Below are 14,738 nucleotides of genomic sequence, written 5' to 3'. Positions count from 1 at the left end.
ATATTTATGAAATATAACACAAGCAAGGCGCCACATACAGTAGCAGTTTCATTCCTAGATGCATAAATGTTTTTGAACAAATCTGTTAAGTAAATGATTCAATGACTCATAAACACAGCCGCCTACTGGTGAAACATTGTATCCCGCAGAAAAGACAAATTAAAATGAAAAATCCTCCCAACTAATACACAGAAGGATGGTCTGGTACAAGTGTGCCACACACGTCCTTGAAAAAGTGAAGCCAAAATATTTTGATCCCACATATTCCGCACCCCCTGGTGGCTGACTGCAGTATAGGACATAAACCCCACCCTCATGTAAAGGGATGGGATGTGCATCAAAGTTTAAATTGAATTCTGGCATTTTAGTTACATTACATTACATTTATTCATTTAGCAGACGCTTTTATCCAAAGCGACTTACAAATGAGGACAGTGGAAGCAATCAAAAACAACAAAAAGAGCAATGATATATAAGTGCTATAACAAGTCTCATTTAGCTTAACACAGTACACAATGCAAGGGCTTTTAAATAATATAATAAATAAAAAGAAACAGATAGAATAAAAAAAAAGAATTGAGCAAGATAGTGTTAGAGGTATATATATACACACACACACACACACATAATTGCATAATAAATGAAAAGAAAATAGAACACAAAAAGATTAGAAAGGTAGTTAGATTTAAAAGATTTAAAGAATAGAATTAGAATAGTGAGTGTTAAAGTTAGAGAGTCAAATAAAGATGGAAGAGATGTGTTTTAAGCTGATTCTTGAAGGTGGCTAAGGACTCAGCTGCTCAGATTGAGTTGGGGAGCTCATTCCACCAGGAGGGAACATTTAATTTAAAAGTCTGTAAAAGTGACTGTGCTTCTTTGGGATGGCACAATCAAGCGACGTTCACTTGCAGAACGCAAGCTTCTAGAGGGCACATAAGTCTGAAGTAACAAATTTAGGTAAATGGGTGGAGAGCCAGTGGTAGTTTTGTAGGCAAACATCAATGCCTTGAATTTTATTTGAGCAGCTATTGGAAGCCAGTGCAAATTGATAAACAGAGGTGTGACATGTATTCTTTTTATACTGGTATGTATTCAGTTATTTATCTTTCTATTAAGTTTAGTTTTAGTTTGTTATTTAATGGCATAAAAACTGCATGTATTTCAGGGTTTGACACCACGGCTCCACCTTGCGATCACCAGTGCTCAGACTCTGGCTCCAAATGACATCATCAGCGCAACATGACAAAGGCCACTTTTGTTATATCTTGGCTTCATTCTACAGCTAAAGGAAATATAGATGTTGTCACCGTCATTTTGTTTTTGTACAGTCTCTGGTCTGGAAAACAAAAACACAGATTAAGCGGAGTGATAAAAACAATTTATGGATAAAATATCAGCACCCTTGGAGCACTACTCGACCAATCAAGTCTGAGGACTGGAACTAACTGCAGTCTTATTTGAATGACAGTTTAATAATAGGGAATAACTGACAACAAGACGTTGAATTATATATGGTGGGTTATCCTGCCTAGTCATTTTCCAGCATGCACAAGTTAAAGCTGTTTATGATTATGTCATTTCGCAGTGCTTCATGGGATTTTAGTTCTTACCGCGATTAAAGTTTAGTGAACTCTTGTACCTGTATCTTTTTGATCTTCTTTTATTTATTTATTTTTTTACCAACTTGCCCTGTGAAATATGTAGCAGCTCACTAGAAAAACTTTTATTTGTTAATTTTATTTTTCTGTTTGTCATATTTAGCTTCTTGAATTTTTGGTCTTTGTTGTAATAAGCTGCTGTTGTCTTTGTAAAAAAAAAAAAAAAAAGAAAGAAATAATTTTGGTGCAGTAAACCAGAACTATAATATGGTAAAGACCTGCCTGGAATTATTGTAGCTGTGATTTACTGAATTGTTAACTGAATAATTTACTGAAATATTGCACACTTTAGAAAGCCTGTCAACCTATCAAAATCAAACAGCCCCATGGTATAAATATTCATAAATAAAAAATGACTGACTGACTGATTCATGTAAATTAGAAGTACACAGGGGGAAAATACCTGCTTTTTAAAAGCCCTTCAAAATCCATTCACTTGCAAAACTTATATCCTAATATGATTTTTTTTCTCTTTTCTATTTTTTTTCTATGTATTAGTTGTTTACAATAATAATAATAATAATAATAGTAATAATAATGAGCTGCTAGAGACTTATTTTTAGTAGCACATTTGTGGCAATTTTGCATTTACCAGCAGATTAATGTAGAATAATCTTTATATAGAAGATGCCTCTATATGGAAACCTGTTTCTGCAAGGGGATTTTTTTTCTTGCAATTAACAGAAGGAAACATTTGAATTGTGAGATAAATAAACTTTAAAGTTTAAATCTTGCAAAGTTTTTATTGATTTATTTTTTTCATTATTATTCAGTTTTTTTTTGTTCTCTCTCATTTTGTTTGTTTTATGTTTCAACCACAGAATAAAACATAAATGGTAATTTTTTTTCTTTCTTTTTTAATCTTACATTTATTTATTTCCTCAAAATTGTGAGCTTCTCTCTCACAGTTCTGGCTTTTCTTCTCAGAATTACATGTGTATCTTGTAAGTTGCAAGTTAACGCCTAGCAATTCAGATTTTTGCAATTCTTTCCCAAAAATGCAAGGTATTAACTTTCAATGACAAGTTACATAAACATGCAATTCTAAGAGGTAAAGCCAGAACAGTGAGATATAAACTTGCAATTGTGGGGAGAGAGAGAGAGAGAGAAAAAAAAATAGAATTGTGAAGATAAATTCAGAATTGTGAGATAAAAGTAACAATAACCTTTTTATATAATTTTGCTTTCCCATTGTGGAAACAAGCTTCCACACCCCTCTGCATAGCTGTACATTAAAAAAATTATTTGATAGGTAAACAGATTTGTTGTGCTGTCCATGATTGAAGGTTTGTTCCTAAATTGAGATTAGATGAACAAGTTTCTCCTGAACTTACATTATGAACTCCATGTAGACATGCTGAAAGATTAATGTAAAGCTCCTAGAGATAAGCATAAGATTGGCAAATTTTTCAGTCTTTCTGCCGTGGAGACAGTTGTATGCTAACACAAAGAAACTTAAATATGCTTCTGTCAAAACAAGAACAGGCATATGCTATAGCTTGCAAAACTTTATTAAATATTACACCGTTATCTTACCTTTTCTACTAACCACAAACGTGTTAATCCAAACTGCTTGCCCGCTCCAACAGTGTGCAGGCAGATGTTTATTATTTTTGCAATGCAACTGATTTAAAAAAAAAACAAAAAAAAAACTGCATGACAGGATATTTTTTGGCATAAATATCCAGTGCATGTCAGGGTGTATGCTAAGATTTAATGAATTGTGACAAGTGTCACTTTGCAGCAATATGGGCTGAGCTGGTTTTGGCTCGTGCACCCTGCAAAATGTGGCTTCACTGGCACCATGTGAAAAGAAGTTGCTACCGTCGATTCATCCTGTGTCACTAATCCCCTCAATGAAAATTGGGTTTCATTCTGGCCGGTTTCGCTCTGACAGGCGTGAATCCACCCCAATTTACCCTCTACGTGGGGTTTCCCTGAATGCACCCACCCCACGCTGGTTTGATCTCAGCCTGCGTCCTCGCCTCAATGAGGCGCTTCATTAGCTTTAATATGTGAAGTGTGCCAAGACCTACACAGCCACAACACGGCCAGGGAATGAATAACCCTCTCCATGAGCGAACTGAAATTTTCTTTTGTTACTCTTGAATACTGCAGTACGTGGAGTGTGTGTGGGGGGTTTCTGTGCTGGCGGTGTGTGTTCTGTGCATAATTGGATTAGACTGAGTGCTGCGGATGTTGCCTGTCAATTAGACCTTTATGAACTGCACTTTATTGCCTGAGAATTATTTCATGTACAATGAGAAGATTATATGAACAGACTGAATAAAAGGCTTTAAATTAAACCGCTATCTCACATGCATTATTGAAAAGTCATTATAAACAATAACCAAGTTTATTTATTGTGAACCAGCTAAAATAATGAGTTATACGATTAAACATTTTGTTATATTGCTTGGAGCTGATTATTAATGTTGTTAGTATCATTGCTCTTGGAATTGTAGTTGTGTTTATAAAATGCTTAAATGTCATTGAATTACATACCAAATATTTAGGCAAGTGGCATTTAAAAAATAAAATAAAACACTTTAAACAACAACTTTCACTTTTCAGATACAAAACCATATATTTTACATAAAGTATACACCTTGTGCTGTTTTTAAAATTTGGTTATTTATAATTTTTACTTTACCAGAATGGTACAAAACTTGTTAAAAGTTTTGGCACTTGATATGTGAATACAATGTGTTTTATATATATATATCACACACTAAGTCACACTAGTACTGTTCACTGTCAAAAACTGTAATTTTTTTTTGATTATAACAGTAAAAAAGCTGTAACAATGCTACAGTAAAAACCTGTTAACTGGTTAACGGTAAGTTTCCATTCTATATTCAGTGAATAAATATGATTATAGTTAATGTAATTTTACAGTAAAATACTGTTAAAATTTTAACAGTAATGTTTTTTTTGGAAGTGAAAAAGAAAAAAAGTTGTATAATTTACAGTGACAGACTATAAATTGACACTCCCAGAATTCCCTGCATGACACTTCATATTTGATGATTTCTTAGCTTTTTCTTAGCAGTTGTGTAAAATTAATATGTTAAAGAAATGTTTATTGCATTATTTCAGTATCGTGTCACCATTATGGGGTTTAGTGTCTGCGTGAATGATACTGTGCACCTTCTATATATAAGTATTGCCTTCCTCAGCTTGTAGTAAAGCTGTTTGTGATGAGCTGTGTTTCATCGCGTGGCTTTCTCATCAACACCAGATTTTAGTGGTTGTCAGTGCATTACATTGGTTTAAAACAGATATTAGTACTCCAATATTTTGGTTTATTAACATTGCATCAGTTAATGAAATACATTATTTTATTGTGAATCTTACTGAATTTTATTGTTAAGACTGTAAAACCTCAAATGTTGTAAACCTTTTTACGGTGAAGATTTTTGGCATTCATGGTTGCCGGTATTTTACCGTAAATGTCACAGTTTTTTTTTTCTTTACAGTGTACCATATTGGAAATGAAATGAATGGGAAGCTAATTTTATGTAGTGGAAATGTTTTGCTCTGTGCCCAAACAAAATCTTACTTTTATTTTAATTTGTTTACCTCGGATATCAACCTCAAATTTGGTTTCGATTCATGGCTTTGATAGAGTTTTACAGTAAAACACCTTACGATATATTTGGAAAATTGCATAAAAAATGAATTCATAATAATAATAAACTAATTCTTTTAACTTGTTTCACTACAGCAATAATCTGCCAAGTGTCTTTATTAAAAAAAAAAAAAAAAAAAAAAAAAGACCAACTTAAGGTCTGTGCTCCAAAGCATTCAAGATTTATTATAGTAAGTTTTTTTGGAAAGTTAATTTTCAGTTCTATGCTCAAAAAGTGGTTAACAGGTAACAAATGGATCATAACTATTCCTTGAATATAATTAAGTACCATAGAATCACCAAAAAATACAAAATATTAAAAATTATACTAAACTAAAATATAAAAAGTGCAGTACATTTTATATAAATATATATATCGTCACACATGCAAAAGTACAGGGAGGGATGGAGGGACGGAAGGAATTGAATAGTGAAAGAGCAGCCAAATAGTGTCATTTGTGTTTCATAGTTTTGAAGGTTGTACTACTAATATAAAATCTGAAAAGTGCGTAACGTGTAACATTTGTTGATTAATATTTTTGTAGCTTTTAAGTGGCAGAGAGACAGCATTATATATATATATATATATATATATATATAGATGTATAAAAATATTAATCAACAAATGTTACACGTTATATATATATATGGTAAAAGCTGTACATTACTACATTAGCTACATTAACTATAAATTCTCATAAACGCAAACATTTAATGGATGAGCTAAACTGAACAGTCAAAGAAAAGCAGTCAACAAGTGTCATTTGTGTTATTTCATACTTTTGAAAGTTGTATTACTATTCTGAAAAGTGGAGGTGCGTAGTGCATAAACATTTGTTTATTGATATTTGTGTAGCCATTAAGCAGTGACAGAAAGACAGCATTGATGTATGTTTACCTCCGAGTGTCAGGAGGCCCGTCAGTGATCACTCACACGCATCTAATCCAGTTTTGATGAACTGGGTTAATAGACTCCCTGTGGTCATTATCAAAGAGACTCATTTCTATTCATTTCTCAGCGCACACGACCCTCACACACCCACCCCTCATTACGTGTGGCCTCTCCTCACATAAATACTGCTCTTCTGTTCTCTGGAGTGTCAGTTAATCCTCAAGAATTCAGCATGCCACGTCCGGACAGCTCTTACCCGCAGTTCATCTGGAAAAAGGCAGACCCACGTCCTGGAGCCGCAGTGGGCTGGAGAGAAGAGAGGGCTCAGGGCAGGGTGAGCTGTGACCCGTGCACTCTTGTCCAGCTCCGGCTCTCTGGACTCACTTGCCCTGACAAAGACCAGAGTGCCGTCGCCAGAGCCCGTAGACGCCGCAGACTGGCTGCCAATGCCCGTGAGAGGAGGAGGATGCTGGGCTTGAACGTGGCCTTCGACCGCCTGAGGAGCGTCATTCCTAATGTTGAGAGTGACAGGAAGCTGTCCAAGTCTGAGACGCTTCAGATGGCACAGATCTACATCAGCACTCTGAGTGAGCTGCTGGAGGAAAGAGACTGCGACCCGGAATTTAGTTACCCGATGTTAGCGACGGAAATGCAGGATCAGGCCATCATGAAGGGTTCAGTGCCAACCGAAGAGACCAAACCAGAGCAGAAAACCACTCCAACCTGTAGGAAAAGATCATGTCCCATTGGCTGTGACCCGAAAACACCTGAATTATCGGCGGACTCTCACTATACAGAGAGGAGCAATGGAGCAAAATGACTATTTATATATATATATTTTTACACTGATTTTACATTCTCAGCCTTAATTTGTATTAAACTTGATTTTGTTTTGATTATAAAAAATTCTTAAATTCATTTTTGGACATTTTGTAGTAAAATTTAAATATTCTGGAATTAATGTTATATTTTGCTATACAAATAAATATTTTCAGAGGAAAAAGCTTGTCTTTTCTTAAGTCCACAATAAACTTGGGTTGACACTTAACTTCGATAGTCCGCTTCAGACATTCTCTAAGAAAATTTGCAACTGCATGTCAACAAAGTGTAATTACAGTATTTGTAGACTGGGTTATGCTTTGTAGAATAAGTTTACAGGTACTTGCAAAGTTACTAAATAGTCTACTAAAAATCTGCCTGAAAAATGAGTTAAGTAGCAACACTTGCCTTAATTTTAATATGCCAATTGGACAACAAAAATGACAAGTAAAAAGTACTGAAAGTAGCAATTTTATTTGCGTTAAAATTATGTACAAGTAACCAAAGACATTATTTTGAAATTGGTACAAATTTCATGTTCCTGCAGTTGGCTTTTGATAACTCTTACCTCAAAAACCACAACTGAGAAAAATGCATTATAAAATAAAACGATTGGATTCAGAAAAGTAGTCTATCTAGTTCTCCAACAGCCAATATTTACACAAGTATTTACAGTTGCTTCATTCAGTTCCCCGCTGTGTGAATTCAATCCCGTTGTGATGTTTGGAGCTCAGAGAGACACTGCAGGACTGCCCAGAAAATATTCACAACTCCTAGTGTTCCGTGTAAGAGAGTGATACCGAAACAGTTAAACGGTGAGCGGAAAAAAATGATCCCTAGCTTTGCTTTCATTAAACTGTGTGCACTGAAGTTACTTCAGTCGTGAACAGCAGCAAAATGCCTGTGACTCTGACATCAAGCGTACTGCTGAGGGCAATCGCTTTGAAAGGCAAACAAACAATAGAGCACTTTTGAAAACCTTGAGAAGAGGAGAACAGTTAGGGTGAAAAATGGAATCTACTGGACTTACGAGAGAGATGTCAAGTGCTAAATTAAATTTTGTATAAAAAATAAAAAAAACACAAAACAACCATAAACAAGAGAAGACTTATCCAGCATGTAGTTTATGACACAAACTAGTGAAACGTAGGGTGAAAGTTTGATGCGTGGCTCACTTTAATAGTTGAGTGTCCAAAGGTCATGGCTAGATGGCAACCAGCGTTCATCGAAACCGTTATTGCATTTATTTTTAATTCTCACATCAACTTCGGCTCTCAGTAACAAACTTCAGTTTGCTTGCATATGCAGGAGAATTTGCGCTAAACTCGGGTTACCATGTAGCCACAACCCAAACCTATGGTTGATATTTCCTGGCTTCAAAAACGAATCTGAATTCATTCAGTCCTACTGTTGGTTTTCAGCCAAATGAGGTTTGGAAATCGGGGTTGCTAACATCACAGTTAACGTTCTGGCATTTGAACAATATATTTATAAGTCACGACTACTAAAACATTCCAAACACGCTTTGTCCCTTTCCTGCCCTAGCGAAATAGAAAGTGATGTAATTTATTCATTCGCCGACCTCTGACACAGCGCTATCGATTAAAAACGAATTTCTGCAACACAAAAGGAGCACATCCTGAAGTGAAGAGAATGGATTTGAACCAGGAGGGCTTTGCGGCATTTCAAAGATGACCAGAAATTCAAATGCTGCTTTGGATTCGCCCTCCAATCATTCAGGTCAGTGTCGAGCGTTTTTAAATTGACAGACTAGAGAGTTGAATAAAACAAACATAGGGGGAGACATCCTTTAACAAGTTTTAGTCTCTCCATTTCTGCCAATGAAAACCAACTGATCAATAGATGTCAGATTAAGGAGAACTGTGATGAGAGGAACACAATTGTGTCGTGATTAAAACATTAAGTCAAAACGGTTGAACAGCTTGAGACAAACTCAATCAAAACAGCTCCTTTTAAAAGCGTTACATGGATGATGTGCTTTAAACTTCATTCTTTACAGTCTGAATGAGGAAGATACTGGTTGATGACTACGATGATGATGATGATGGTGGTGGTGGTGGGTTGTTTTCCAGGTTTGTTGGGTTGGGCAGCAGTGAGCAGAGGTCTGTGTGTGGAGCTCCTCAAACACACTAGAGGTGTTCCAGATAATCAATGACCCTGGAGATAGACTTCTGTCCCGTGGTGCCCACGTCACACTGTTAGGTACAAAAAGACAATTGTTCAATTGTTCTTTTTACAGATCTTCATTTAATTACTGAAGGAATACTGCTTTTTAAATAATAAAGTTATTACTTGTACTAGAGGTTGACTGACAGTGGATTTTGCCAGTTCTGATAGCTAGGTTGGACCACACTAGCCGATACTGATTACCCGATATTTTTTTAAAAAGATACTGAACAAACAATAAAGTAGTGCTTTTTTCTTAAATAAATAAACTGGACTGAGCCATACTAGAAGTATAATAATAATAATAATAATAATAATAATAATAGTAATATTAAATGTTAAAATTACCACACTCTAATAGGGCCCTATGAAAGTTTTACTTTTTTCCTAAATTCGGTTTCATTTTTTTTTTTCAAAAATTCCATTATTTCAATTAAAATTTTTCTGGATTCTGTTTTTTCCATTAAAATTTTTCTCCATATCTTTTTATAATTTAAAAATTAAAGTTTATTAGTCAAAAAGCAAGTCTAATTAATTAAAACCATGAAACCTATACATTTTCAAATCAATTTGATAAGTTACATTAAGGGCCCTATGAAATGTTTTATTTTTTTCTCACAATATATTTTTATTGCTACCAAATTCTGTGTTTTAGCATGTCTAATTATTTGAATACATAAAACAACTATTTTTTCCTTGAAGCCTTAATTACTTTTAATTACTGAAAATTAAGCTAACTTTTTTTTTTGACAAAGTGGATTTACTATTAAAATTTAAACAAGAAGTGTTGTGTTATTATTCCTTAAAAATAATGTTTGTTTCATATTATAGTAGTAGTAAGCTATGTACATTCTACTGAAAAATAGACTTCAAATCAAACAGCAATTTTATTTTTGACAGGTTGCAGTTCTGTGTATGTGATATAACGCTGTTTACTCAAATCAAATGGTCAGATGCTCATGAAGTCTCTCTCAGAGAAGTTCTGGAGATGTTGTTCATGTGTTTACGTCCTCATTTAGTAAGACGGCAGACATTGACATCACCGCTAGAGTCACGTATGCTTTAGTATGAATGTAATAAATTAAGTCGCATGTCTTTGCCATTCATTAACAGTGTCACGAAGAAACATGCAGGATTCATATTTAAATCGACTTTTGTGGCTTAACTAGATACTAGTCATTATTGAGAATTGATTTAGGTGTAATGACCTACTTTTGATTAATTCAGAATTTGACAAATTCCGTGACATTCCATGTTAAAAGTGTGAATTCCGTTTTTATGACTGGATTCCGATTCCGTCCGCATTTTCCACGTCACGGAAATCATAAAGCCCTTCTCTAACAAAGAACAATACTTACAAAGATTTCATTAATCTTAATGTTAGAAATTGAATCTTATTTTAAAGTATAACCATTTCATTTCAACAGTCATGCTTTAAAGATCTTTAACTATATACACAAAAGCCATAGCATTACAATTATACCAGCACAATGTATACTCTCACACTTTAACTACTTCTATTCTTAAACACTTAATGATAGCGCTGAGTCTAGTCACACACACTCCAGACGTGTCGCATTCAACACAAGCTACAGTCTAAAACAGTTTTTTTTAATTCACCAAACGGACAATAGTTTACTTCAAGAATGAACAATGATTCATAGATAAGTTAAACAGAGCAAATAATTATGTACAATGATTTGGGAGAAAATATAATGTAATTTAATGGAAAACTACGTGAATGGCGCTATGTGACATAGCAGGATTTTCTGTCAGCTGCATTTAAATGCGGGTCTGAAGTTTCTCACTCTGTTCAGCGTCTAAACAAATAGCACATGCTGTCAGTGATTTCAACCATTAGATGCAGCTCTCGCACTGCATAAGGAAAACAGACACTTCTCAGCCTCTCCGGCAATGGACGCAACCCGGAAAACTATCGGCATGGATTTTTGCTGATAACCTATTGTTCCTGCAATCAACTATCGGTGCCGATTAATCGGCAAAACCGATACATCGGTCGACCAGTTTAGATATTTTTGTCCTTTTAAATAAATTATGTGTGTTATATAATGCTGCGGGAAATAGCTAGCATTTTTGAACTTACGATTCTATCGTCCCAATGGGCTTTTGGGCAGTGGTTAACACAAAGCCAATGTTTTCAGGTGTTATTCTATGACAAGAAATATAAAAGTAGTACCCTCTTTTTTCCAAAGCTTTTGTTTGTGTTAAAAAATGTGGTTGCTAACAAGTTGCTAAATGGGACCACAGAGGTTATTAGAGACATTGCGTTGTGTTTATCACACTCTTGCAAAGTCCTAGAACTCAAACATTCCAACTTGTTGTCAGAACCTTAGTGATGTGACATGATTAAGCAACATAAGCAAGTTAAGCGACTGTGGTGTAGTCTGTTTATACTGTTGTGCCATACTTTTTTTTTTTTTTTTTTTACCTTTAGGACAGCTGAAAGGATAATTCCCATGCACCTGCCTAAACTTCAGGTCTTCTACAACTCCAGAGTGAAGAAATGGGCAGGTTTACATCATGGACCGCTGTCACTCTGGACACAACCCGTTTGCACTCCTGCCCTCAGGCAGATGTTACAGATCTCTGTATACCTGAACATCTAGGCATTAAAACTGTTTTTCCCCCATGCCATCTCCAGCTTAAACAGCTAACGTGGCAATTACCACCTGTTTTTACCATTTATTTCTCAGTACCTGTGAAAACGGCAATAATTAGATACTATGTAAATACATATACATATTTTATTTATACAGTTTTATATAGAGAGCACATTGCACAAACCTGTACACAAGTCTTGTAATAATAATATTATATATATTATAGTATAAGCCTAACAAACAATTGACCTAAAAAAAAGGGGGATTGTTTAATTTTTTCATATTAGCTATATTGCATTACTATAAATAATTGAACTATTCTGTGTGAGATTTTTGTTTGTTTATTTTTATAGAATTTCTTGAGAAACAGCACTAAAAAAAAAAAAATCAGGTAAACTAAAATGTGCATCATTTAAAATCAAATATAAATAGCACATTAAAAGTTAAAAGCTCTGGTACGCTTTGGTATTCTTTATATAATGTTTTTACTGAGGTGGCTAAAATTTCTGCTCAATAAAGAACTTTTTTGCTCAGCACAGGGGAACATTGGTCCTGAAGTGCCGCTGTGCTGCAGATTTAAGCTTCAACCCTGATCTAACACACCTGAACAAGCTAATCCTTGTCTTCAGGATTACTAAATCGCAGGCAGGTGAGATTTCTTTTCAGGGTTGGAGCTAAACTCTGCAGGACATCAGCACTCCAGGACCGACGATGTTTACCCTGTACATAACAGTGATTTAGAAAATGTTTGCGAATAGTGAAATTTTGCTGTATTGATTACTGAAATTGCAGCAACTGCAGTATAAGCCACCCTACAGTGGTCGACCACTAACGCGTGTACTTACTGTAAGGTTCATGAAATTCAAGAACTTCTTCAGCATCTCTGTCATGACTGAAAAATCCCCTTTTGGCAAGTTTTCCCTCACAGTAGTCACATTCATCTGAAAGAGAGACACAGCATTAGCCGCTCATTCCCACTTGGGGTTACAGTGCACTTCAGGCCTGCACTGAAAGAGAGTCTGGAGATTTTTAAAGCAAGTTTCTGTTGATCAAAGCAGCAGCACTCCATCTCTAGCCATCATTTTTTTCAAAGCACTCAAAGTCTCCATGGTGCTCAATCTTCAAAAACACATCCAAATCAAATATTTCTCTCCTTCTAAATGCTCTGATGCCCCTTAAAATGAACCTAAGCTGCAAACAGGACGATGGGCCTTCCTAAAGAAACCCTATTTTAAGTCAATCTTTTTTTCTAAAACCAAATCAAACTTGACCCTCAAAGTGTACAAACTTGAATCCAAAAGAAAAAGTGGATGAAATGGCATCTCTTTTTGTGTCTGCATCTGGGCTGTGTTTATTGGTGAGACAGATAATGGCTGTGTATGTCAGTCAAAAAGCAAAATAAGTGGTATGAAAAAGAAACAACACCTATTAACATCCTGAAAATAAATCCATTAATAAAACCAGAACACAACACGGGCAGCTTTCTTCTGATACCTGCCCTGAAACTTGAAAACTGCAATTTAGACCAACATCACTCAAACCCAGCAAAAGCAAAGAAATATTTACAATAAAAACTCGGTACCAGTAAACACTGTGCTCTTATTGGGCTAGCCTGGGTTTCTCCTGACCTTACAGAGACTGTGGCATCATTCCACTACTGAGGGCACTAGGGAGCACTTGTCAAGGATATAAAGGGTATCTAGATGAACAGTAGTAATTTTGGCAGAGCTTAATGCATACCCAACATTAATAATATACAATACTATTTGTATATGAGGAAAACAGTTCTAAGCAGACACAGATACAAGACATAAATCAAAGATATAAAATAGGAAACACTGAATGTGTTACTTACAGGGCTCCCCTGGCACAGACAGCCCAAAAGAAGTGCAGTGTATGACGCCACAATACTGTCCTCCATGTGCTTGCCAGCATGCTGAAGAGCTTAAAAAAAAAATAAAATAAAAAAAAAATAAATAAATTTACAGATAAAACCAGATTACTTTAAAAAAACTTTGTAATTAATATTTAAATATCTGAGCCCATAAAAAAAACAACAACTACAATATTCTATGGTGTGTTTATTTAAATGAAGTCAAAATGAATGTAGATTTATTCATTTCAGAACCTTTTAATTAAACTACCCACCAAAAGTTTGGAATAATTACGGTGTTTTTGAATTTTTAAAAAAAGAAAAGTTACAACAGTAATATAAAAATCACAATATAAAATGACATTTCTATTTAAATATTTTAAAATATCATTTATTGTTGTGGAAGGAGGAAGCAGCCATTACATCAGCAGTCTTCAGTGTCAAATGTTTAAAAGTAACAAATACATTCATCTCAGTTTCCACAATAATATTAAAAAAAAAAAAAAAATTCATTTTTAAATGATTAAAATAGAAAACATTACTTTTAAATTGTAATACTTCAGAAACATAAAAAAAAAAAAAACTTTTGACACCTAGAGTATGCAAACACTAACTAGATTTTTAAGTTGGCTTGAAAAAGCCTAGCCAGAAAGTTTGAAGTAGTTTTAAAAGCTTAAAGTTTGAGGGTTTTCAGTTTTAACTAACTTAAAATAGTTTTAAAGTTTTGAAGGCTATATAACCTATCAGAAAAATAAATAGACCGAAAGATTGATAAATAGATAAATTATATACTAGCATGTTGCTAGCATGATTAGCAAGTGACTAGTATGTCGCTAGCATGATTAGCAAGTTAGTATCATGTCTTTAACGTGTTTCCAGTATTGCCATATCATTAGCATGTTGGTATCATGACTAGCAAGTGACTAGCTTGTCATTAACATGATTAACAAGTTGCTAGCATGTCAATAGCATGTTTCCAACATGATTAGAAAGTGACTAGCATGTCGCTAGCAAGTATCAGCATGATTACCAAGTGACAAGCATGAAAAGCAAGTGA

The 14,738-nt window shown here is 34.7% G+C and overlaps 2 protein-coding genes across 2 annotated transcripts in view; one reads left to right on the top strand and one right to left on the bottom strand.

Moving 5' to 3' along the window:
- Positions 1-6,161: 6,161 nt before the first annotated feature.
- Positions 6,162-7,001, top strand: LOC132120951 (neurogenin-2-like). Its single transcript, XM_059530169.1, has one exon. It carries the CDS (start codon positions 6,414-6,416, stop codon positions 6,999-7,001), a length of 588 nt encoding a protein of 195 aa, XP_059386152.1. The 5' UTR covers positions 6,162-6,413.
- Positions 7,002-7,455: 454 nt separating this feature from the next.
- The window catches only part of LOC132121321 (wings apart-like protein homolog), an 89,421-nt gene continuing 82,138 nt past the window's right edge, over positions 7,456-14,738 (bottom strand). The window contains exons 18-20 of the mRNA XM_059530613.1: positions 13,664-13,752; positions 12,654-12,749; positions 7,456-9,216 (exon numbers count right to left, since the gene is read on the bottom strand). Of these exons, the coding sequence (XP_059386596.1) occupies positions 9,151-9,216; positions 12,654-12,749; positions 13,664-13,752 (251 nt within the window). The 3' untranslated portion in view covers positions 7,456-9,150. The remainder of the gene's footprint in view (positions 9,217-12,653; positions 12,750-13,663; positions 13,753-14,738) is intronic.

Source organism: Carassius carassius, chromosome 39, assembly GCF_963082965.1.
Source record: "Carassius carassius chromosome 39, fCarCar2.1, whole genome shotgun sequence".
Taxonomy (NCBI): domain Eukaryota; kingdom Metazoa; phylum Chordata; class Actinopteri; order Cypriniformes; family Cyprinidae; genus Carassius; species Carassius carassius.
The sequence above is the reverse complement of the archived record's forward strand: the minus strand, read 5'-3'. Positions and strand labels throughout refer to the sequence as shown.